The sequence below is a fragment of the Eumetopias jubatus genome, unplaced genomic scaffold, assembly GCF_037043125.1.
Source record: "Eumetopias jubatus isolate StellerSeaLion01/CBP00866 unplaced genomic scaffold, mEumJub1_p1.0 scaffold_9, whole genome shotgun sequence".
NCBI lineage: Eukaryota > Metazoa > Chordata > Mammalia > Carnivora > Otariidae > Eumetopias > Eumetopias jubatus.
This window is the reverse complement of record NW_028274815.1, coordinates 88,257,932-88,283,735: the sequence shown is the minus strand read 5'-3', so window position 1 is coordinate 88,283,735 and position 25,804 is coordinate 88,257,932. Positions and strand designations below refer to the sequence as shown.

Sequence of the window (25,804 nt, the reverse complement as noted above, 5' to 3'; positions counted from 1 at the left end):
ACTTTTATTTTTCTTATTCTTTGTTCAAAATTAAAGTAGCAACAATGTATTTGATTATATATGCTATGTACATATATTATATATCATGTATATACTTAGGTATAAGTGAAATGAATGACAGAATGATATAAGGGACTGAAGAAAAGAGTTAGGATTATTTTATTACTATAAAGTATTTGTACTACCTGTGAAATAGTACAGTGTTTTTTGAAATGAACATTATTAATTGCAAATGTATATTGCAAACCCTAGGGCAACTATTAAAAAAAATTTTTAAGGTACAATTGATATGTTAAGAAAGGAGAGAAAATAGAATCACATAAATTGTTCAATTAAAACCACAGAAAGAAAAAAAGAGAGAGAGAGAGAAGAAAACAAAAACAGAAATGAAAATCAAGGGCAACAAATAGAAAACAGAAATAAATATGGTAAATATTAATTAAAAATATCAAATAATCACTCTGAATGTCAATGGTCTATATTCACAAATTGAAAGACAAAGATTGTCATAGTGGATCAAAAAGTAAGACCCAACTATGTTGTCTACAATAAACCCACTTGATTTTTTTTATTATGTTCAATTAGCCAACTTTTTGATGTAGTGTTCAACGATTCATTAGTTGCGTATAACACCCAGTGCTCATCACCACACGTGCCCTCCTTAATACCCATCACCCGGTTACCCCATCCCCCCAACCCTCTCCCTTCTGTAACCCTCAGTTTGATTCCCAGAGTCCAGAGTCTTTCATGGTTTGTCTCCCTCTCTTATTTCTTCCCATTCAGTTTTCCCTCCCTTTCCCTGTGGTCCTCCGCACTATTCCTTATGTTCCACATATGAGTGAAACCATATGATAATTGTGTTTCTCTGTTTGACTTATTTCATTTAGCATAATCCCCTCCAGTTCCATCCATGTTGATGCAAATGGTGGGTATTCATCCTTTCTGATGGCTGAGTAATATTCCATTGTATATATGAACCACATCTTCTTTATCCATTCATCTCTTGAAGGGCATCTCGGCTCCTTCCACAGTTTGGCTATTGTGGACATTGCTGCTATGAACATTGGGGTGCATGTGGCCCTTCTTTTCACTACATCTGTATCTTTGGGGTAAATACCCAGTAGTGCAATTGCTGGGTCATAGGGTAGCTCTGTTTTTAATTTCTTGAGGCATCTCCAGACTATTTTCCAGAGTGGATATACCAGTTTGCATTCCCACCAACAGTGTAAGAGGGTTCCCCTTTCTCCACACCCTCAAAAATGCATTTTATTTATTTATTTTATTGTTATTATTTTAAAAGATTTTATTTATTTATTTGACCGAGAGAGACACAGCGAGAGAGGGAACACAAGCAGGGGGAGAGGGAGAAGCAGGCTTCCCGCCGATCAGGGAGTCCAATGCGGGGCTTGATCCCAGGACCCTGGGATCATGACCTGAGCCAAAGGCAGATACCTAATGACTGAGCCACCCAGGGGCCCAAAAAACCCATTTTAAATATAAAGATACATGTGAATTTAAAGTAAATGTATGGAAAAAGATATACCATGATAACACTAATCAAAAGAAAGTGGGAATAGCTACATTAATTTTGAACAAAGCAGAATTCAGAGCAAGGAATATTGTTGGGGATTACATAATGATAAAGGAGTCTATTTCCCAAGAAGATATAACAATCCTTAATGAATATGCATTTAAGAACAGAGAATCAAAATATATTAGGCAAGACTTACATAACTGCAAGGAGAAATAGATAGATCCACTATTATAGTTGAAGACTTCAACATTGTTCTATCAAAAATGGACCAATCCAGCAGGCAGAAAATCAGTAAAGACATAGCTGAAGGCAACAACACCTATCAATCAACTGAATATAACAGTCATCAATAAACTACTCCATCTAAGAACAGTAAAATGTACATTCTTCTCAAATTCACATGGAACATTCACCAATATAGATCACACTTGGGGCCATAAAACAGACCTTAACAAAGTTAAAAGAATAGAAACCATACAATGTCTGTTCTCAGACCACAGTGGAATTAAACTAGAAATCAATAACAGAAGGGTAACTGGAAAATTACAAAATACCTGGGAATTAAACAATACAATGCTAAGTAACAGTTGATTCAAAGAAAAAAACATCAGGAGAAATTTTAAAAATATTTTAAAACAAATGAAAATGAAAACACAACTTATCAAAATTTGTGGGCTGAGGGAAATTTATAACATTGAATTCATACATCAAAAAAGAGAAACATACATCAATAATCTAAGTTTCCACCTTAGAAATCTAGAAAAAGAAGAGCAAATTAAATCCAAAGTAAGCAGAAAAAAACAGAACTTAGAACAGAAATCAGTGAAATTAAAAACAGGAAATCAACAAAGAAAATCAACAAAACCAAGAGCTGGTTGTTTGAAAAGATCAATAAAATTGATAAGCCTCTACTCAGGCTAAGAAAAAAAGAGAGGGGACACAAATTACTAATATCAATCATGAAAGAGAGAACATTACTACAGATCCTAGACATTAAAAGGATAATAAAGGAATATTATGAACAATTCCATGCCCACAAATTTGATAACCTAAATGAAATGGACCTTTAATGATGTAATCTGCCAAGATTCAATAAAAAATAGATGATCTGAATAAGCTTATATCTATTAAAGAAATTGAATCAATAATTAATAAATTTCCAAAACAGAAAGAACCAGACCTAGATGGAGTTCACTAGTGAATTCTCCCAAACATTTAAAGAAGAAATTATACCAAGTTATCTAACAATTACTTCCAGAAAGTAGAGGGAAAGGGGTGATTTCCTAACTCATTTTATGAAATTACCCTTACACTAATACTGAAACCAGACAGAGACACAGCAGGCAAAGAAAACTACAGACCAATATTTCTCATAAGCATAGATGCAAAAATCCTCAATAAAATACTAGTAAATTGAATACAAAAAGTATAAAAAGAATTATGCAGCATGACCAACTGGGATTTATCCTAGGTATGCAAGGCTGGTTCAACATTCAAAAATCAATTAATATAATTCATCACATCAACAAGCTAAAGAAGAAAAATCACATCCTCATATCAATAGATGAAGAAAAAGCATCTGACAAGATCAAACACTGACTCATGATGTAAAAAAAAAGCTCTTAGCAAGTTAGGAATAGAGTGAAACTTCCTCAACTTATGAAGAACATTTACAAAAAACCTATAGCTAACAGCATAATGGTGAGAAACAAGAAGCTTTCCCACAAAGTTCAGGAATAAGGCAAAGATGTCCCCCTCACCACAGCCTTTCAACATCATAGTGGAAATCTTATCTAATGCAGTAAGACAAGAAAAGGAAATAAAGGGCATACAAATTGGGAAGAAGAAATAAAGCTGTCTTAGTTTGCAGATGACATAATTGTCTAAGTAGAAAATCTAAAAGAATCAACAAAAAAACTCCTGGAACTAATAAGCAATTATAGCAAGGCTGCAGGATATAAGACTAATATACAAAAGTTAAACACTTTATATACTATCAATGAAGAAGTAGAATTTGACATTTATAGCAGCTTATTCATAACCCTAACACTCAGAAGCAGTCTAGTTATGTCCTTCAGTAGGTGAATGGATAAATAAACTGATACATAAAAACAATAAAGTATGATCTAGTGCTAAAAAGAAATGAGCTATCAAGCCATGAAAAGACATGGAGGAAACATAAATGGATATTACTAAGTAAAAGAAGCCAATCTGAAAAGGTTACATATTATATTACTCGAACTATGTGGCATTGTGGAAAAGGCAAAACTATGGAGACAGTAAAAAGATCAATGGTTGTCAAGGGCTGGGAAGTAGGGAGGAAAGGGATGAATAAGTGGAGCACAGAAGATTTTTAGGGTAGTGAAAATACTCTGTACGATACCATAATGGTAGACAAAGGTCATTATAAATTTGTCCAAACCCACAGAATATACAACCCCAAGAGTGAACCCTAATGTAAACTACACACTTTGAGTGATTATGATGTGTCATTGTAGGTTCATTAATGGTAACACATATATACCTCTCCGGTGAGGGGTGCTGATGGTGGGGGAAGCAGTGCCCATATGCAGCTAGGTTACGTGAGAAATCTCTGTACCTTCTGCTCAATTCAGGAATGAAACAAAAATTGCTCTATAAATTAAATATTTTTTTGAAAGGTAATTAGCACCATAGAGTGATGAACACAAACCAACTATAGCATGCTACAACCATGTAGACATAGCTCACAAATGTAATGGTGAAAGAAAGCAAAACTGGACACAAAAATATACATGTATGGTCCATGTATTTGAAGTTGAAGAACAGACACAAATCACCTATGGTGTTAGGGACATGGGAAGAAGGAAAGGTGGAATGCCTGGGATGCTAGTATCTCACCATCTCTCCACTGGGCAGAGAGTATAAGGATATTTTTTCCAATCATCATGTTGTATAATTTTGATTAGGGGACTTGATGGTATATTATGGTTTACTTAGATTAAAAGGTTTTTTTTTTTTTTTGAGGGATTAATCCATCCAGTGTAGATAAGTCACAACATGCCTTGAGTACTGCATTTGGTCCTAACACCTCTCTAAAGAGACATCACATACTGAGGAAGCCAACCATTATGTGGACAGTCTGAAATAAGTCACAGAAAGCCAGAGAAGAAAGTGGGATCACTGAGCCTGAGACATGAGAATGCTGGGTGTGGGGCATGGATACTGTCTTCCAGCTTTGGCATCATTATGACACTGAAGAGCTGGGCTCATTCTGAGTCACTTGGGAGGGCAGGATACACACCAAGGGCTCCAAGTTACTGAGAAGCAGACACAGTTCCACATAAGGGAGAGCTATAAAAAAACGAGTGTCACCTCTTAGGCCAGAGGCTCTGTCATCACTCCAGGTGTTAAGCAGTGCCAACCTGCTCCTCATGTGGCCACCAATATGCAAGCATCCCCTAAGAGCCAGGCATGGGGAAGAAGCTATCCCTTCCCAAGAAGAGCTCAACACTTGGTGGTAGAGGTCTGTTCATAAAGAGAGGCACATCATCCAATACAATGTAAGTACAGTGAAATCCCAGCAAAATGCAATAAGTGGGGTTCAAATCCAATCCTATCAGTGTGCTACTGTGAGGCTGATGAAATGAGCAGGTGGAACCACATAGCCCCACCTGCCTATCAGATGCAAGTTCAATGTAGTCCCTGCTGTGGTTTGGTGGTACCTGGTGGCAGGTCTCTGATCTGGCCCAAATATTGACGGGGGGCAATTCTTGGTCCTATGGCTGGCTGGAGCTTCATGGCAGTGGTAGGATTTAGAACAATCCTATTTAGCTGGCATGAATTTTGTTGGGGAGACTGGGCTGGGAAAATAGTGGGTGCAGGAAGCCAATTCCTCTCTGTACACACAACGAAGTAACTAAGTTCACCTAGGAGCATTGAGAAAGTTTTCCTACAGCTCTACCTCTAACCCAAACTCACACAATGGAGACAGCCTCCGAAGAGGAACATCTGAGTGCTGGGCAATGAGAAAATTCACTCTAGCGTGTCAGAGCTACCAGCATGAGATCTGGTGTGTTCTGCAAACAGTAATAACTTCTCCTGCCACCAGTGCAGGACTAGGGAAACAATGACCCTCTTTTTGTGGCTAGATCACATCGGGTCTCTGATTCACTGTCAATATTTCAAAAAGCTGGAGCTAGTGCTTCTCAGAAGGACAAGGAAAAGGGGAAATCCCTGCTCTGTGGCCTCTTTGGAATATAGAGAATTGCTCCCTCCTTAAACATTAAATGAGCTTTCTATATGACAGTGGCAAGACTGAGCTATATGGTTCAGACCTGAGTTTTCAGTTGCTCTTTCGTAGAGAATGGTGGCCTTGCATGTCACACTCGACAAGGTGGGCTGCCAGTGGCCTCAGAACAAAGCCATGCTGAGTGGGATGCACAAGGAACCACCGAGTGCTTGGCCTCCATAGTGCTGTACTCTATGTAACGGGTCAGCAAACCTTTCTAGAAGGGGCCAGACAGCCAATATTTCAGGATTTTGAGGCTATTACTGTCTCTGTCACATATTCTTCTGTTTTAGTATGAAAGCAGCCAGAGACAACATGTAAATGAAGGAGTCTTGGTATGTGCCAATAAAACTTTATTTATACAAACGGCAGCGGGTGGATAGGATTTGACCTGCAAGCACGAGTTTATGGAGTTGCCTGATGTAGTTGAGTAAACGAAATCTAATTAGACACTACTGATAGTCAGGAGGGGCACACAAGTTTGGGGCCAATATGGCAGCATGCGAGGATTTTATGGAGGAAAGTTTTCACTTTCACTTTCAGATGCGTGGCTCAGTTTCATTCACATGTTTCATGTAAGATGCTCGTTACTCGCTGGGGGGCAGTGTAATTCCATATGCCGTTTTCCCACTTCCCTCAAATTTCCAAGCTTTGAAAATACACCAAATGCCAGTGTCATATGATAGTGGCTCTCCTTTGCATTCAGGTGGTCTCAGGGTGGCCCTAAGTGACGGTAAGTCTGGGCTATGAACATAGCATGGTTATTAAAAAAGTGTATTGCTTTTCTTCTCAAGGCTCAGTGGGTAATACATTTGCAAAGGATTCAGGTATCGTGGTAGGCCTCCCATCTAAAAGGGGCCTTCAAACTGCATTTCTTTTTTTTTTTTTTTAAGATTTATTTATTTATTTGAGAGAGAGAGAGAGTGCGCAGAGCAGGAGGGGCAGAGGGAGAGGAAGAGAGTAAATCTCAAGCAGACTCCCACTGAGCATGGAGCCCGATGCTGGGCTTGATCCCATGACCCAGAGATCATGACCTGAGCTGAAACCAAGAGTCAGTTGCTTAACTGACTGAGCCACCTTCGCACCCCTCAAACTGCATTTCTATTTCATTTAACTAACCTGCCCAAAGTTTGTGCATTTGTTCCTACCTGCGGAAAAGTAGATCTGCAAGCAGATGGGCTCTGTTAAGAACAGAACCTGTGGAGCAGAGCACTGAAGCTCCACCTTCGTGGCCCGCAGGGAGGGTGGCGCATCTGTGCCCACACAGAAGCTCTCTGGATGCCACTGAAGATGACTAGCCCAGCACCCTGTCCTTCAAAACCATTTCAGAAATACAATTCAATAGATGTCACTGCTCACACATCGGGCTCAGCCTGGAAACCTTGGAGAGTTCCTTCAGCAAGTCTGGATGAACCAACCTCCGAGGGCCTACTATTTTACTCTCCTAACTGAGCGGTGTGGCAATAGCACATATAAAGCAGCTAGAAATGTCCCTGAAGGGCCAGGAAGAGCAAGCAGATCCTCCTGGAGAGCCACTTGAATGCGTCCACTCCCCCTTCACCCGCACTCAAGTGGTTTCTGAGAAGCGGTGGGAAGCAGACGAGAAGGAGCCTTTCCTTTCATCCCTTCAGGGCTGGCTGCCTGCTCCGCGGGCCACGGCCGTAGCCACCTCACGCTGTGGCGTGACTGGGGACCTGTGCCTGTCACTGAGCCCTTCCTGTCAGAATGCAAGCCAGCCACAGACAGAGTGCCCAAATCACCACTCCTCAGAAAGAAGGGAAATTAAAAAGGGAAAAGTTCAAAAACTCCCTCAGCCTTTCATTGCAGAAATAACACAAATCGTTCCTCTGGGCAGTTCTAGGTGAGGCTCTTAATGGAGTCATTGCTGCCATTAACCCTCTGCTGTCCTGCTGAGGACACTGGGAGCCATGGTGTTCCAGAAACCAAGACTGTCCTGTCTCGCACACCCCATCTCAATTCCAGAAGCTGTCAGAGGCTTGGAACCACTCATAGAAAGGAACGCTGCAGGAGAGAGAGGCAGGTCTCTGGGGGTCTCGCCTGCAGCCACAGGGTGGGTCCAGGTGTAAGTGGAGAGGCCAGAGGTCAGATGTCACACCCTCCTCAGCGCTTGCAGATCTCCCCACTGCACACACACATCCCACATGCCTGCACACACACACACACACACACACACACACACACACACACACCCCACAGGCACACACACCACATACCAGCTCACACCACACCAGGTACCACATTCACACACACCACACTCACACATACCACATGTACACACACATACACACACCGTACTCACACACACCACACACATACCACACACACACATCATACACACACCACACTCACACACCCCACACGCATGCACACACACTGCATACATGCACACACACACTACATACCAACTCACACCACACCACATACAACACACACACACATACCACATGCACACATACCACACCACACACACACACCACAGGTACACACATACCACACTCATATATACCACATGCACACGCATACCACACTCACACACACACACACCACACACATAACACACACACACACCACACAATACTACAAGCATACACACACCACACTTACACATACACACCATACACACACCACACTCACACATACCACTCACACACATACCACATGCACACATACACACCATACACATACCACACTTGAACATACCATACCACACACATACCACACCACACATACACCATGGGCACACACACACCACACTCACACATACCCCAGACACACACACACCACAGACACACACACCACAGGCACACAATACACTCTCCAGTAGGACAGAGGCTCAGGTGCTGTGATGCTCCCTCTCCTGGTGTGCCCACTGTGGGCCGTGAGCACTTGAAGGTGGGACTCTTCCCACCCACTGGCCCACCTGGAACACAGTCCAGCGTTGATAAACATCTGATGAATGAATGAATGGACAAGGAGGCTGGACAAACATAAACTTACACTTCCCATAGCAAATGCAGTTGACCTCTTGCCCAGGCCAAGGCAGAGTGCCTGCACCCAGCCTCACTGACAAATATGTATTCAAAGTCCTATGTGCCCTTCACTGTCCCAAGATGGGGATAGGCACTTGGTAAATGCAGAATAGCCACACTCAGGAAGCCAGCACTCCAGCCATGAGACAGACGACTGTCATGTAAATATACACACTACCTTCTCAGGAGGAGAAAATGGGGGTGTGGAGTGGTGGGTGGGGAGGTTCCATCACTCAGGGGTCAGGGGCTACTCTGAGGGATATGCAGACAAGTGGGGAGGGCACTCAGGCTGTGGGAAGAGCTGAAGAGGCCCTGGGGGAGCCAAAAGGATGGAGGGACAGGGGCTTGGAGGCCAGGGTAGCCACAAGTGGAGTGAGCCTGGGAGGGAGGTGGGTGCGGGTGGGCAAGGACACTACTCAGCAGCCTCCAGGCTGTCACTCTGCTCCCTGTCACCTCCTCTGTGCTCATGCTTGGGGTTTGTCACCTTAGCCAGGTGCCTCCTCCACCCAGGCCAAGCAGGACTCAGAGGTGGTTGGAAGGAGGGAACCAGGAGCCAGGAGCCACAATGGTGACTGAGATTCTCTGGTAACTTCGGAGGGTAGCCTGAGTAGAGCACTGCACTGAGGCTTATCCCGCTTTGCTTCCTGAGTCTTTCCAGTCCTGAAAGCATTCCCAGTGCCCCTCAGGAAGAAGCAGAGATGACACAGCAGGCCTGGGTGCCCAGCGATGGGGACAACAGTCTTGACACAGAGGCTGAGATTTCACACCCCCTGGCAATACCCTGAGGGATTTAGCCACCAGAAATATAACGGTCTAGCTAACTAGCCAAATTCTCATCTCTCCAAGTAGTATGTGACTTAGGAAGGGTGTTTGTTTTCCTGTGAGCATTTTGGACTAACATAAAAAGTGATAAGTATCTGACTGAACTTCATCTTTTCCTGAAGCAGGAAGAAAGCAGGTGGCCCCTGGCACCCCCTGTAGGATCTGTGTCCTGACCCTGAAGATTAGGGGGCCTGGCAAAGTGAAATGTTTCCCCAAGGTCACCTGTGGGATACCTGAGAAGTCCCTACACAAGGGCGCCTCCCCAGCAAACCCATTCCCTCTCTGTGCATGTGGAGGGCGGAAGGCATCAATGCCCCATGGGAGAGCTTGCGAGAGCGCAGCCGGCAGAGAGCTCAGGGCACTTCTTTCCTTTAGTCTTGGCATTTGCACGTGCCACGCTTTTTGGAGTGGGACGACTATGAAGCTCTAAAATATGCTTTTTATAGCTGCTTTACCAAAAGTAATTATTCATTCTCTTCTTAAATGAAGCAAGGACTTTGGTTTTAGAATGGCTCTGATTAATGCAGTTTTAACAGGACCGTTCAAAAGCCAATGCCGAAGGTAAAAAATCTTGCTTTGATCCACCTGCCTCCTGCCTTTTTAAACCCGATCAATCCCATCACCATGATGCTTTTGAAAGGTAAGTGAGCATCATCCATGGATTTTAGAGACCCCTCATCCCTTGCTGACTCCAGAGTGGAATACTTCCAAACAGCAAAGCATTCCATGCAGGCAAAATCAAGCCGGTCTGAAGGAGTGATGCCAAGCCCAGAGTCACTTGAGGTGTGATATAAACGGAGGTTGTCAGATGGAACCAGTGTCCCCAGCATGGGAACAAATGAGCTGGTCAGATGCACATGGAAGGGAAATGTCAGGCAAGCGGTGTGGGCAAGAGGAAATATGAATGGAGCAGGAGAGAGGCATGATTCCTCACCCATGTCCTTCAGAGGCTTTGTTGGAAGAAATTTAGAGGTAAGAGCTGCAGAGAGAACAGGGGCTTGGTAGGGGTGCCTGTGCCCTAACCCAAGCAGATGGGCAAAAGTGGGTGCTCCTAAAAAGGTTATGTGAACATGGCAGGGGATGGATGTCACAGCACAATTTTCGGTGGGAATCATGTGCACGGGTCTCTAACTCTCCACATTAATCCACAGGATTCAAGAAAAAAAAGTCCTTGAAAAACGCCCTGAGATACACACTTCCTACCTGGCTTCCTGTGGGAACAGCCACATTCTGTAGCCAGAGACCACCCCCACAGACCTTCTTGTGCTTGGTGCCTTTGCTCCTCAATCTTAACTCACATGCTATCTCCCCAGAAGCCCTCATGACCACAGACACCTCAACAGTGATGCCCGCTCACACCCCAGACACAGTTGTGGTACCCCCAACCTAATTCCAAGTAAGAACGAGCCAACCACAGAATGAGTCTAAGAAAGCCTGAGTTCTAATTTTCCCCATGAGGACTACTTTACTGCTTCTTTTGAAATGCCAAACACAAAGGGCTATCATTGAATATTTTGGAACCCTTACTAAATGCCTACTCCAGCTTCCGGGTGACCAGGGTTGTTCTCTGAGGCTGACTCTGGAACACTTATTTCTTGACTTGCTACTGCCTTTCTCTCCCACCAGACTTGAGGCTCCGGAGGGCAGCAGGTCTGTCTTTGGCCCCTGGGTATAACATGGTGCCTAGCAGAGTTGGAGGCTAGTACATCTTGTTGGTAAGTGGACAAATGCCTCTCTATCCTCTTGTCTGATGGGCTCTGGGCTTCACCCTGGAGTTGAATGTCCCAGGCAGAGGCTTGTAGAACACAGCAGGTTATGATGGTGGTGGGAAAGGCAGGCCTTTGCTTATGCCAGGGGAAGCTGGGCTCTCCAGCCCTCTGTGGTGGTAAGTGCAAATTGAGCTCTCCTGGTTTGAAGAGCCTCCTCCAACACAGTTCTTTGAGGATGGCGGTGTCTGTTCCTGGAGCCGGCTGAGCTCAGAGAAGCCTGGAGCCATAACAGAGTCTGTCTCCTTAGCAAGAGCCCAACCAGAACCCGAGAGGTCGAGAGGGGTCCCTGCTCTTGGTCATAAGAGATAGCACAGAGCGTCACAGGTCCCCAGGGCGTTCTTCTCTCAGAGGAGGCTCTCCAGAGTCCATTGGACAGAGAAGTGAGCAAAGTGGGGGCTCTGTCTGATATTGCATTCCAGGCAGCCTGTCACTCCAGGCCACAGACTGAGAGAGCCAGAGAGGAAGAGGGGGAAGGGGAGGGTAAGGGGGGACAGGTTTGGCTGCAGCTTCCTGGGAAACTGCATCAGCCAGATGACAATCGGAATTAGCATCAGAACACCTTGATGAAAGGAAGGAAGAAAGAGTTGAATCCGTGAATGAAAAATAGATTATTCACTGTCAGTCTGAACAATGGAACAAGACATAAATAGCAGCCATGCACAGGACATGCCAATTGTGCTCAAAAATGGTGTGCACTGTACTCCAGCGGCCCTCCAGAGAGCTCCGTAGCACAGCCAAGTTCTGCACTGAGCAGATGGGGCAGAGGGAGACTAACAATGGCCTCTCAGAAGTGGGAAGGACGTGGGCTTGAATTCAGAGATTCAGAGTTCTAGCTCTGTTATTTACAACCGTTATTTACAACGGCATGCACGTGAGGCAGGGGGTGCGGAGTGGGGAGCAGGACAGACAGGAAACAGAAGATGGAAGGCAGAAGGAGAGGCCCGAGCCACCAGCCTCCGGTAAGTGACTGTGCCTCTTGGAGGTTGGGCTCCAACATCAGGAAGACAGTTGAGATAAAGCGTGATGGGTTAGGTAAAGTTATCAAGGGCCACTGCTGTTACTGAATTGGGCAGAGGTAAGTGTTCCAGGGCCCCGACCCTGCCCAGCACTGGGAGGAGTCTGTCAGTAGAAGCAAGGAAGGAGGGACACCCACAGACAAGAATGGAGCCCGTCGGTTGTAGTTGGTGAGGGACCATCAGGGTGTACAGGGCCATCACCTCAGTCCTCTCTACACTTGACAATTACGGAGGCCCGGGATGGCCAGAAACCAGGCCCCTCCACATCTCACTGGGCAATGCTAGGACAATTCTGCCGACAAATGCTATTTAGTCTGTCACCGGCCCAGGTCCCTCTCTGCAAGACTGACCTGGCCCTAAGCACACGTGTCTGTGCCCTCTGGTGCTCCAGAGCACAGGGCTGCAGCACGCTGGCTTCTGGGCCCTACCATCCCTTCCCTGTGAGCTGAAGGGGGCTCTGCAGCAGCCGCCTCTGATGAGCCCCCTCTCCCAGGGCCTGTCAGTCCTGGAGAGACTTCACTCCTCTGCACCTGAGTTGCCACGGAGAGACACCATGACTCACCTAGGTGACAGAGGGTCCTGCACCTGTTACCCAGCGAGTGCCCTGTCAGCTCTTGGGTGGAGCTATGTGTCGGGCTGTGTGCCATCTCCTTCCATTCAACAAAAACTCAGGAAGTAGGAATAACTGCTCTCCCCACTTACTGAGGCACAATGGGGAGGAGCTTGGGCACTCGGGAGGAGCCAGGATTCAAACGGAGGGTGGGTGACAATGTTCACAGGGGCCCCCCTTACCTTGGTGAAGGTCAGACAGTCCTTGTCCTGGTCTCTGTCCTTCATCTCGAAATCATAAAGTGCTTTGCCCTGGGGCGGGGTCTGTGGCAAGGGCCGGACGCACTGGATGTAGCTGGCGGGCAGGAAGCCATGCGTCCCGTGCAGCTCCCCATGGTACCAGTGCTCGTCCACCCTGCGCCGCAGGATGATGATGTCGCCCTTGCTGAACTTGAGGTCGCCGGGTTCTTTCCCCTCATAACTGTAGAGTGCCTTCCCATAGGGAAGCTGGGAAAGAGTCTGAAAGCAAAACATAGCACCTGGTTACTCAGCGTGGCCTTCCTGCTGCCCCGTTAGATCTGTCTGGGATGGGGGGCTCCTGTGCTGTGTGGGCACGTACAGAATGTTCCAGAGTAGTAAGTACTTCAAAAGAACAGACACCCTATATGGGGATACTCAAGCCCATGGCCCTGCTGAGACAAAACGGTCCCCATAATGGCAGTCCCCCCTCAAATAGTGCATGTGAGAGGGGGGCCAAGCATGGTCCTGGACTGTCCACAGGAACCAACTCACTCTGCTGAAAAGGAGTCTGGAACAGAAGCTAAATTACTATCATTTATAGGTGAGGGAAGTGAGGCACGGAGAAAGAGAAAGTAACTGGCGCAAAGCCCCACCCCCGTAAGGATAGCGGAATCCCTACCCAGGTGGGCTGGCTCTGATATTCTCATCCACTGCTCTGTGCTAAAGTGTCTTCCACTGTGTGCTATTCTAGCTGCCAGACTTCCAACAATTATTGTCCAATAACATTTTCCTGACTTCATCTCCGAACCTTCACAGCAACTCAGAACACATGTCAAGGGGCTTCTCAGGTCAAGGGGACAGACCCACACCTACTGTGGGATGTTCCCACTCATAGCCTTAAAACCAAGGGCATACACCTGTGACATCCAGCCCAGAGGGACAGTCTGGCCATGGAAGGTGGAGGCCACCCCTGGGACATTGGTCCCCAGTGCACTAGGAGTTCCAACAAGTGGTCCCTGGCTGTCACAACACACCCCCCACCATACACATACCAATGACAAATAGCTTTTTGATGCATATGGCAGTCTGGTCCAGAAGTACAATTTCAAGACCATAAAATAGTATCCTCTCAATGTCATGGGATGTTCTTGTCATCCTGTCAAAGATTAGCCAACCTTTCTAAAACTGATCTGCCATCTTTGGTCTCTAATGGTGAATGACTAGTTCTGAAACCAAAACAGAATTTGCTCTTCTGCAATAAGGAGTCTGTTGAACTACCCTGAAACTTGACGTCACCATCCACTTCCCGGGCTCCTCAACTTAACTGGACCTGTCTCATAAAGACCAGTGGCCGCCTGGGTTTCTATTCCTCTTCTGTATGGGTGGCCAATACCCATCAACTGAGTAAGCTCTGTCAGAGGCCAAGTCTCTGCCAGAGGAAAACCAAAGGAAAACCCACCACTGTCCCTGTGGCAATACCCAACAATTTCCCTGACAGAAGCTGCATTTTCTCACCAGGGCTGTCTATGCCAAGGATTTCTTTAGTATTCGAATCAATCAATAGAATCACAAAAGCCTGCAGCAGTAGTACATCGAAAAGCTCTTTGTAGGGGACTTAATAACATGTTGGCAACTCAGTCACTCTGCATTTATGTTTCAGCAATGTCAAATGACAGCAGTTAAGAGAGAACCTGCTGGCAAATTGACAAACAGCTACCACTAACCAATTAAATAGTAACACCAGAGGATTTTTCGTTGCAGAACTCAATGAGGAAAAAAAATCAATTTGCTTCCAGTAATACTCATCCTGGCTAGCTTTGTACCATAAGCACAATAGCCTGTAACAGGCCCTGATTTCAGACGGCTGAGGCAAAGTGGTGATTTGCAGAACAAGGACTGTGATCAGAAAAGAATGGAAGGGGCTGTCGGCTGTGAATCACCCGAAGGACCTTGGACACACAAAGGCCAGTCGGCCCCTGGCCCAGGGGTTCTCAGGCAGGGACAGTTTTGTCCCCCAGGGAATATCTGGCAATGTGTGAAGACATTTTTGCTTGTCACAGCTGGGAGGTGGGATGCTATTGGCCTCTAATGTGTAGAGGCCAGGGATGCTGCTAATCGTCCTGCAGTGCACGGGGCAGCCCCCACAGCAAAGGACTGCCCCGCCCAGAACATTAATAGTGCCGAAGCTGAGAAACTCTGCCCCAGCCTGTGAGGTTAAATTTACAAAAAGACAGGGTAGCTTTCTTGTTCTATTTGAACTTAGTCTATCACAACTTTAGAAGTTAAATATAACACTGACTTCCGTGATGGGACTCTTGTCACTACCGAGCACAGGAGAGGCTGAGACACCCATCAAGATAAGAGGCAAGAGGGACAGTAAGGAAGGAACCTGCTGTCAACTTGAAAATGGGCTTCAGCTCGGTGCATGACAGGCCTTTGCTTTGCCACCGGCCCCACTTCCTTTCACCCCCAGACCAAGTGGGGAGTGATCAAAGGCAATGTTTGGAGACCCACAGACACTTGAGGTTGCTGGTAAATTTGCTACTCTTCATAACAAAGGAGAGCAAGAAAGGCCAGATTTGCACCTTTGCTTCGATGGGCTCTGCACCCCTCTGTGCACTTGCATGCTGCTTGAACATTCACACCTCCCCATCCTCCCCGTGTAGTGGAGTCACTGGCATTCCTGCTCTGGCCTGCCCGCCACCAGCTCTGCCGGCTTAGTCGACACAGATGCCACTCGCCAGCACACTCCTATGCATGCTGTGCAATCCTGGACCCCAACTACCAGGGTGCAGCAAAGGGCCTGGGTGTGGTGACAAGAAACTGAGGCCCTTCCCATGTGGGAGGCCTGGCTCTGGGGCTGGTGCTCTTGAGTAGTGTGTCCTCCCAGTTCCTGAGAGGCACGTACTGCTGATGTTCAGGGGACCTGGTCTTTCACTGACTCTCCAGAATGGGCCTGGCGCCACCTGTCTGGGCACCGTGGCCCCAGGCCTCCTGGTCAGCCCAACACCTTCCATGGCCCCAACTCTGCCTGCCTCTCTCTCTGCTTCCAACATCCCTTCCAAGTGGTGGACTTCGTTCCAATCTAATCGCTTGCTCAACTTCTTGATCTGGACATCCCACAGCTGTCCCGGGAGCCTCCAACCCTGCATTCCTCATCCTGGCCAGGGAACGCCTGCCCACCGCCACACGTGTACCTCGGTGGCCCGTATGCCCACCCTCTCCCTCCACCTTGCACTCATCCTCAAGTCCTACTGCCCCTACTGGTAAGCGAGCCCTCAGGGAAACACCAGGCCTACTTCCACCCCCCATGGCCAGGCCCTTCCTCTCTTCCACCTATACCACTGCAAACCTCCACCAGTGAGCCCTCAGGCCCAATTAGCCCACTGTGAGGCTGGATGCCTGAACACAGAGCTGATCCTACCCCCTGGGGCTCAGGAGCTTTCAGTGGCTACCTACTACCCTCAGGAAGGGGCACCAAGCTCCTCAGCATGGCATTCATACTCCCCCACATGGCCTCATCTCAGCTTCCGGCCACCGCTCCCAACGTCCTTCCCCACAGCCCTCGCCAGCCACGGGGGCGGTATCCTTGCTCACAAAGAGCTCCTGCTTCTGGAACCTCTGGGGCTTGCCTACCACCTTGGCCCCTCTCTCTTGCTCCCAAACCCGGCAGCAGCAGGCTGTGTTCTATGTCCCGGGAGCTTCTACTCCATCACACCCCTCCTGCACGAGTCTGTATTAAACCAAGCCCCAGGACGGGAGTGTCCGGCACATGGTAGGTGTCCTATGCATGTTTGTTCATTCAGCTGAGCTCAGTTTATTCCTGAGATAGAGCATGGGTGGGGCTGGAGGTGAGGAAAGTCAGAAATGACAGATTTGACATGACACCCCTTGTAAAAAGCAGCATGCCTCACAGAGATCCAGGGTAAGGGTGCCGATCCCAGCTCCACATGGAGGAGCAGAAGAGCAGTTGTGCTAGTGGGTAGACCAGGGAAGGAGAGGGGCCAGGGGCGTCTGAAGCAGCAGAAGCAGGGCAGGAGTGGCTTGCATGCACGGCCGCCCAGTTGGGGCCAGCCATCTCGTGACCCTGAGGTCAGATCACAGGGCTTAGAGCACACAGCACAGCCCGGCTGGCCCAGTCATGGTCTGGTAAGGCAGCCATGCTCTGGTCTGTGCCTGTGGGTGGGCAAGGACAGGGCGAGCGGAGAGAGGGAGCCATGGAGAAGGGAAGGGGGAGAGGGAGGCAGCCCAGCCCACCTGAGAATACCCTCCCCACACTGCCAAGATCAGCACCTGAGGGAGCAAAACTGAGATGCAGGACATACTTCTGAGGGCAATGATAAAAGTCAGGGACAACGCCAAGAGGCGGTTTCTTTAGGGGGGCAGAGCAGCCAGAACCTGGTTCTCCCTGTGAGGAAATGCTCTGAAATGGGGACTCTCAGACCTCCAAGGCGCCTGTCATCTTTAAAGCCCTTTCTAAGATTACCCTAATTAGTCCATGACAGGGCCTGGAGGCAGCACCCCCAAGGACCCTCCCAGCCCAAGGAAACTGAGCGGGTTTCCGTGCAGCTATTACCTCTCTGCCCGCAGACTGCTCCTTATAACCCCTCAGCTGTGTGTGCTCCCCTCTGGAGGAATCCCATTCAAACACTGCCACTGAGCCGGCATTCTATGGGCTCAAGACATTAAGGAAAAGAAATAAAAGAAAAAGGGAAATACATCTGGGATGCCTACAGGATAATTAACACCAGCCACCCCTGCAAGGCATTAATAATAATTAAAACTTATAATGTCAATTTCATGGCTCATTACTCGGATGTAGCACACAAATCTTACTGTGGGCTTAATGTCCTACCCCGTGGAGACTTGGGTGCTCACGCATGCACAGCAGCACCATCTCCATCTTTTATGGAGATCACCGCGGCAGTGGGTTTGACAAATGTGCCTCCATTACAGCATGCTGCTGACAAGGCTCTAAGTCGCACTGGCTTCCCCGGGTGTGGGGCCTGGAGCGTGTGGGGGAGGGCGGCGTGGCAGGGCCAGGTCTCACTCCTTCACATCCCCCAGCAAGCTCGGGTGAACAGTGTGGACAAAGAACTCGCCCATGTTTTGGACTCTAAGGACTCAACCCGTCTCCCTTACTCAGACCTTCCCAGGCAACACCTGTACTGAGCATAGCTTCTAACTGCATGTTACCAATGGAGGGCCCCCCTGGCCCATTAGCCCCAGGAGGACAGATAACATGCCTATTTTTTGTTCAATGTTGCATCCCTGACCCCTGGCCCGACATAGATCACATGCTCAAAATATCTATTGAATGAATGAACATATGGACCAGTCAAACCAACACCCCAGGATTGGGCCTGGGCTAAGAGTTTCCCCTGCACATTATTTTTTTCCCAGGATGTGAGGTTCAGGGTCCTACAGCCCAAAGTCCCATTGCTAAGAGTGGCTGGGCCTTGATAAATGGGGAAAATCCCAATGATTACTCAAGGAGGAGGGCATGACAACTGGAGGAAGCAGGCTGAGCAAATACAGAGTTGGACGCAGACACAGAGCCAGATACAGTCAGACACAGACGTGGGTCTGCCTCCCACAGACATGGCAGAGCTGACGGTCACTGGGGAAACACATTCTGGCACGTTTCAGGGACGGTGAGTGGGCCACAGAAGGGAGGCGGCCTCACCACAAACATGCCAAACTTGCAGGGCCCACAAAAGTGGCAGAGATAGCTAACTGTCCCCCAATATCCACTTGCTCCTGCTTCTTGCCAGTGAGAATATTCCAAGTTTCAACTGGGGGTCAAGGTTACCCAGCTAGACTTCATTTCCCAGCCTCACTCGCAGGTAGCCATGGCCATGTGTTGTAACTTAGTTATCTAGTACACGTGGAAGTGGCTCGTGCAATTCTGGACCCTGTTTCATAATGACCTTTGTAAGGAAATCCTAATGCCTGATTCTCCCTTCCACGGCCTGGATGGCAGAGGGAGTGGAGGTGAGCCAGCTTCTTCCACTCCAAGATCCCCCTCCAAGCAAAAGAGGGAGGAACCCGCTCCTTGGATGACCGTGTAGAACAGATCCCTGGACTGTGACGTGAGGAAAAGTCACTTCACCTTACTTGGGCCACTGTGCTTGGGGATCTTCTCACCAGAGCTCAGCTGGATCCTGAGTAACTCAGAGGCTCTGTGGTGTGACTTACCATCTCTCCAGCTCGTAAGCAGTTTTCAAGGCAAAGCGTTGACCCCACACCAGTGGGGAGGTTACCATTCACGTATTCCCCGTTAGGACAGTACCATGAACACAAACCCTCTCAGGTTTAGAATTACTTGAAAAGCCATGATTTCATGCGTTAAATGAAGTACTGAAACAGAATGTCCCCTCCCTCTAGTTTATGTGTCAAATCTGTGATAGAGATGTCACTACATCACACATCAACCAGGACGTTCTCAGGTTTTAGTTCTACCCTTCTTCAAGCCCCTTCTTCCATTTTTCTCATTAAAAGCTCTGCATTGGGCGCTGGACTTTTGTTCCTTTCACCTTCTGTTCTAATGATATTTTTTTCTTTCTGGTATTTGCATACATGTGCTTCCAAGAATTTATGGAACAGCACGATGTGCCAGACCCTGCAGTAGGCTACAGGGGAGTAAGAAACATCCCTTTATTCAGAGGGTCACCAACCAGAGCAACAAAAGAGAAATGCACATTTTGTCCCCCAGCTCAGGTGGTGTGAGGACAACACTAAGCCCTTACCATGTGATGCAGATGTAAGCTGTCTACAGCCAAGAGTGGCTGTTAGCTGCTCCGTGTTGAGCATGAGTTTCATGTTTCCCCAAGATCTGTGAGGATTAAAAAGAAATTGTACCTTTTTCTTTTTTTTTTCTTTCTTTTTCTTTTACCTTTCCCAGATCTTGTCAAAGGCCCTCTTCTCAGCTTTGCCTACAGTTCTATGCACTTTGGCAGTCAGTTCGCTGATGTTAGTGGTAATTTGCCAGAAGGTGGGAGGGCTTAACTTCTCCGTCTGAGCTGTTAGGAGAAGTGAGATTTAAGGAAACCCCTGTTCTGCCTTAGAGACATCTGGTGACTCTGGGCTGGATGGAGTCATCTGTATGTGGAAGGTGTGAAGCCCCTTGGGTTCCTCCAGATGAACGGTGCTATATAAAGCAACAGCATGCTTATGCCATAGAAGGCCTGTGCCTCTTTGAACTTCTTCTCAAATTAGCTGACACAACTCTGTAATAAAATCATCATGGCATAAGAAATAAAACTTTTTCAAAACAACATGCTCCTCTTCAAAGAATTTATGCTTTAAAAAACATCAGTCACCCTTCCAAGGGTGTGAAGCCACTTTCTAAGCCACTTGCATATGTGACCCTGGAAAGAGGAGAGACACCAGGATCAAACAAAGTCAGCAGAGAGAAGGTGAGATCCAAAATTAAGGTCTTCTGGAAGCCGAGTCTCAGAAAAAGTTGCTCCTAACAAAGACACAGCTCAGTTAGGAGGGTTTTTTTTTTTTTCTATTTGGGGAGATTTATAGCCAACATTAATGGAAATATTGAGAGTGAAGATGATTCTGGGGAAAGTACACATGCACGCACATGCACACACACGTGTGTGCATGCACACATGGACATGCTCACAGGCTGGGCCCCGGCTCAGCACTCTCACTGATGAGGGTTGCAGACATACAATAGAGAGCCCTCGAGTGTGACGATCGGATCTCTAGCATCCTCCTCCCCGTCCTCAGGGAACACGCAGGCTCCTTCCCACCAGGGCCAGGAGCTCGCTTTTTACTACCCACATGAAGAGGAATAAAGGGAAGCCTCACAGTCACCAAAACAAAGTCCACCTCTGCTGACGCCTGGCACAAGACCACTGCTGAGGCCAGCTGGACTGACCCTTGGGGTGCCAGCTTCTCGCCCCCCGCCCCCGTGAGCACAGGCTCGGGGAGGGGAGCATGCATACTTGTACATGCCCCTTCTCCCCCGGACACCTGTGCAGCCTTCAAAGTCTGAGCAGCTTCTCACCACATACAACTGCATTTCTCTGCACCAGCTTTATCAGAGTCGGCTGGTTTTACAGTTTCCACAGGAACACTACAGTGTGTCTCATTCTGATCAAACAACGGCTTCACCACGTTCTGTTTCGCCAGCAATCTCTCTATTCTGGGTTGCAAAGACAAAGATGTCTGGGAGAAGCTTCTCAGAAATGCCTGCGTTGTCCAACTCCCGATAATCTACGCACACCACGGCAGGGGTGAGGGAGTACTACACTTTACCATGTGTTTCAGCCCTCCTAACTGTGCCCCTCAGAGGGCCCTGGACACACAGTGACTGAGCCGTCACCACACGGGGTCCGGGCCTACTTTCCCACTCTCCTCCTGAGAGAAGGGAAGGGAGCAGCTCAACAGCCAAGGTCGGGAATGAAAACCAGAAGGTTCTATGAAAGGGAGAGCAAAGGGAGCCGAAGTTCGAGGCCCCTGACCAGAATTCTATAAGTGCCCTGGTCCAGGGCTGTGGGTGCCAGCAGGCAGAGCACACAGCCACACAAGAAGACTCCCAGGGGCTGTAAAGGAGGCTGACCACCAATAACAAGTGTGGCCTCCCTTCCCTGAAATCAAGACGGATCTGCCCAGAGTCCCCCTGGGCGGAGGCAACAGCCTGCCCTCCCTCTTGGCTAGGAAAGGTGGAATCTGACTGCGCAAACGGCCCACCCACTGAAGGGCAGAGTGAGGCCCCACACTGGAGGGGCCAGGCTTTACCGCACCCTGTTGGTTTCCAAACTGCTCCAGCCCGGCACCCATAATGACCCTCCAGGAGACAGTGTGTGCCCCACTCCCCTACCTCCAAAGCCGCCACGTCAGTTCCGCTCTCTTTCATTTTCATAACATGTTACCACTCAAGAGCTTGCAAAGGTTCAAAGGGTAACAAAACCAGGTTCTCAACACCTGCGAGACACCCTGTTGTACACGCACAACCTGTGTTCTGTCTGACACCAGCCAGCTCTCCGTGGACCTCCTCCCCTGCCCGCTCACCGCCCCTGCTGCCTGCGAGCCAGGCTCTCCCCTCAATCTGCCTCTGCCCCTGTGACCTCACCGGGCTCCACAGATCCTGCCACTCTGGGAACTGTGAAGGTGCATCTGTGCTTCAGTCCATGACCTACCCAGACTGTGAAGGATGCCGTATGACGTCTGGCTCATAAAGGAAATCAAAAGTAATTCTGTTCTGACAATTATGAAAACATGAGATTATTAGAATTGCCTGGAGAAGTTTTAAACCTAGGCTTGGCAGTCTTATAACTAGGGTGTTAGTAAGTATTTTTCAGAGACCAAAACACCTAGTTCAGTCGCCTGAGACCCACCTTTAATACCTTGTACAGAAAGAAGCATGTTTGAAGAGCACGCATGTATGCATGCAAGCACATCCATACACACATGCTCAAATTGTTCCTCAAACCTACCCACCACACACGCAGGTCTATTGTTCGGAAGTCAGGGAGGAGAAAAAGAAGGTGAACATCTAATATTAGCATAGATCAGGAGCTGGCAAACCATGGCCCTGGGGCCAAATCCATCCTGCCTGCTGTCTTTGTAAATCAAGCTTTATGGAGACGAAGCCACGCCTATCCATTTACAACAGCCGAGCTGAGTACTTGCAACAGTCCATATGGGCCACAAAACCAAAAGCATTTGCTATCTGGCACTTCAGAGAAAAAAGTCTGCCGACTCCTGGAATGGAACGTCAAAGCTAGCAACGGACCAAGGTCTGAGGCTTGCACAGTTCCCACTTGTTTCTGGGTAAAGGCGGGGGTGGTGGCTGCAGGGCCCCTCTGTGTGGGTGGAGTGTGCGCTACATTTCAGAACAGCATGCCACTTCCACTGTCAAAGTCGCAGCTGGGGAAGTGGAGACAGCCCTGGTGTGGGGGTGGCCTTGCAGGGTGCTGTGTGACAAATCACCTCCATACGCGGGGCCTCCGTTCTCCCATACGCTGGAGATAATCAAATCTCTCCTTCCAAATTTTCTAGTAATGTCAAGAGAATAAAATTGATGGCATGTAACGAGCTTTCTGTCTCTTAATGAAGAAGGTGCTATAAAAATGATCATCGTAGACTGCTTGCTGAGGCAAACAAATGTTCCAGGATCCTGGATGCCGGTGCTAGAAAAGGCACCAGTAATGACCCCTAAGTGTAGACTGGAAGTAGCATCAGATGGATGAGGTGAGGACATTGCCCCGCCTGCCATCTGCACACATTGGCTCCATCATATGCTGAGTGAAAGAAATACCAGCAAAGGTCTAGCGTGTTGTCCTCAGCTGTGACCTCCTCTCCTTCCCCGTGTCTCTGGGCACTGCTTAGGGTCCTGGGAGTCCTTCCCACCTTGCTTCCAAAGGGACGCTCTTCATCTGGACTCCCGTGGTTCCTGCCGCCCCTTTATCATAAGCACTGGCCGCTTTCCCCTCAGCTCTTGGGATGCGCCGTATGCTGCTTCCTGCACTCACCCTGTGTGACCCGTGGACTTCTCACAGCCACTCATAGGTTGGTCTTAGAGCACTGACACTCTACAGATGGAAACAGGCACGATGAAGTTCAGGAACTTGCTCAAGGTCCCAGATGTGGGAGGAAACAGCAGACCAGGGTCGGACGGAGCCCAGGGGGTCTGACTTCCAAGCCTGAGCACCAATTCACCACTTACATGGCCTTCTAAAAATAACATGACCATTTATTTAGCTGCTACTTCATGCCAAACACTCCAGATAACTCGATTATTGTTCACAGGAACCTTGTGAAGTAGGAATTACTATTGCCATTTTATTACTGAGGGAAATTAAGACAGGCAAGGAAGTTCCTCAGTGTCAAGGGGCTTGTAAGAGGGGACCAGCTTCCAGCTCATAACCCTAGCCTGCCTCCTCACACTCCCAAAGTGGGAGAGGAGCCCTTAGGGGTGCTCTGATGATTACCTGGAAGTAAACATGGAAGAAAAAGGAAAGGTGTGGACAGGTTATCCACCGGGCCAGAAAGGTCCAGATCTTTGTTTGCATTTATCCACCTCGGAGAAGTAGTAGTCATTTCCCCACTTTCTGGGAAGACCACACCAATACTGTGAACGGATGTTAAGACGTTCCTAGACATGTCCTAGACAATGGTGACCTAGAAGAGAGCATGGCTGACTCCTGCAGCATGCCCTGGGCTGGGGACTGTGGTCTGTACCTTGAGAAGTGGTCTCTGTCTGGCAGCTTACTGCCCCTATGATCCTTCCCAGGGGAAGGCCTTGCTGCCTGCAACCCCAGCCCCTCCATCGCAGGCACTGGTGGGCCTGAATCCAGGGGTGTCCAGGCCAGTCCTATGTCTGACATCATAACCAAGGTTCCTAAGGGAAGCACTCACCAGAGGCTCCTTTATGGGGCCAAAAGGGCCTCACACTGTATACCAGGATCTCCAAACACCTCAGAAGGTCAGGAGGTCAGGAAGGAAAACAAAGGCTTCCCATCCTTCAACATCTGTTGTTTTTCAAAAAGGAAAGTAGGGGCAGATGGTTCCTTCCGACCCTACTTCAACTGAAACTAACCAGCAAATAACCTTTAAATATTTTTTTACATATTATGGTTTTAATGCTACCCTCCACCTCAAAAAAGAAAAAGTAATACAAGAAGGTAAGGGGAAAAAGAAGATAATTGTAAATATCCATGCAAAAACAAATAAGTTTCCCTAAGAATCCAGCTTTATTTAAGAGCAAAGAAGGGAGGCCTGAGTTAGAATCCTGGACCCTGGAGGGTCGGGGTGGCTGCGCAGCAGTACGTCTAAGAGCTTGACTTTGCCGCATGTTAGATGCCCTATGCCTCAGTGTCCTCATCTGCAAAATGGGCATCATAAAGTACTTCTCTCCGAGGGATCTTGTGAGATAAGTGAGGTAACAGCTATCAGTACTTGTACAGAGAACCTGGTGAGTACCACGGTTTCTTGTTAAATAACTTCCCAATGATAATACCGTCAGAACGTAGCACATCACCTGTTTGCTACAGACGTCCACATCACACAACACAGAGACAGGCACATTCTGTAAAAACAAAGGCCTTAGCAAAGTAAACTTGATCATGATACTGTATTAGTCAGTTATAAGAAGAAAAGCTGTCCCATTGACAGAAAGATGGGTGCCATACTCCCTGAGACCCCACACATCGCTGTGACGGGGTTTAAGGGCAGCACCTCAAGGACTGTTCTTGCTTTCCTTCTCACCTGTCCCTCATCACCATGTGAGAAGCACAGTTTGCCGTGTGGGAGATGGCACACCACAGACCAGGCGGGCATGGCCCCTGGCCACAGGGGAGTCACAGGGCAGATGGGGGGCAGGCCAGGAGGGAGACAAATAGCACCAAGCCCCCCGTGGGCTCTGAGCTTGGGGTCCTGGGCAGGGTGGGCCTGGTCTTCCCACGAGCAGAAGGGGGTCATGGGACTGCTGAGGGTCCTTTCACCTACAGACAGGCCCTGAGGTTCTTAAAAATCTTTTTGCCATGCTGGGTTAATCTCAGAAAAAACATCCTATTAGCCCCTTTTCTAAATTT

General features: G+C 48.0%; 1 protein-coding gene across 1 annotated transcript in view; it reads right to left on the bottom strand.

Moving 5' to 3' along the window:
- The window catches only part of SH3RF3 (SH3 domain containing ring finger 3), a 361,651-nt gene that overhangs the window by 141,966 nt on the left and 193,881 nt on the right, over positions 1 to 25,804 (bottom strand). Inside the window, exon 2 of the mRNA XM_088026672.1 lies at positions 13,254 to 13,529. Coding sequence (XP_087882798.1) covers positions 13,254 to 13,529 — 276 coding nt within the window. The remainder of the gene's footprint in view (positions 1 to 13,253; positions 13,530 to 25,804) is intronic.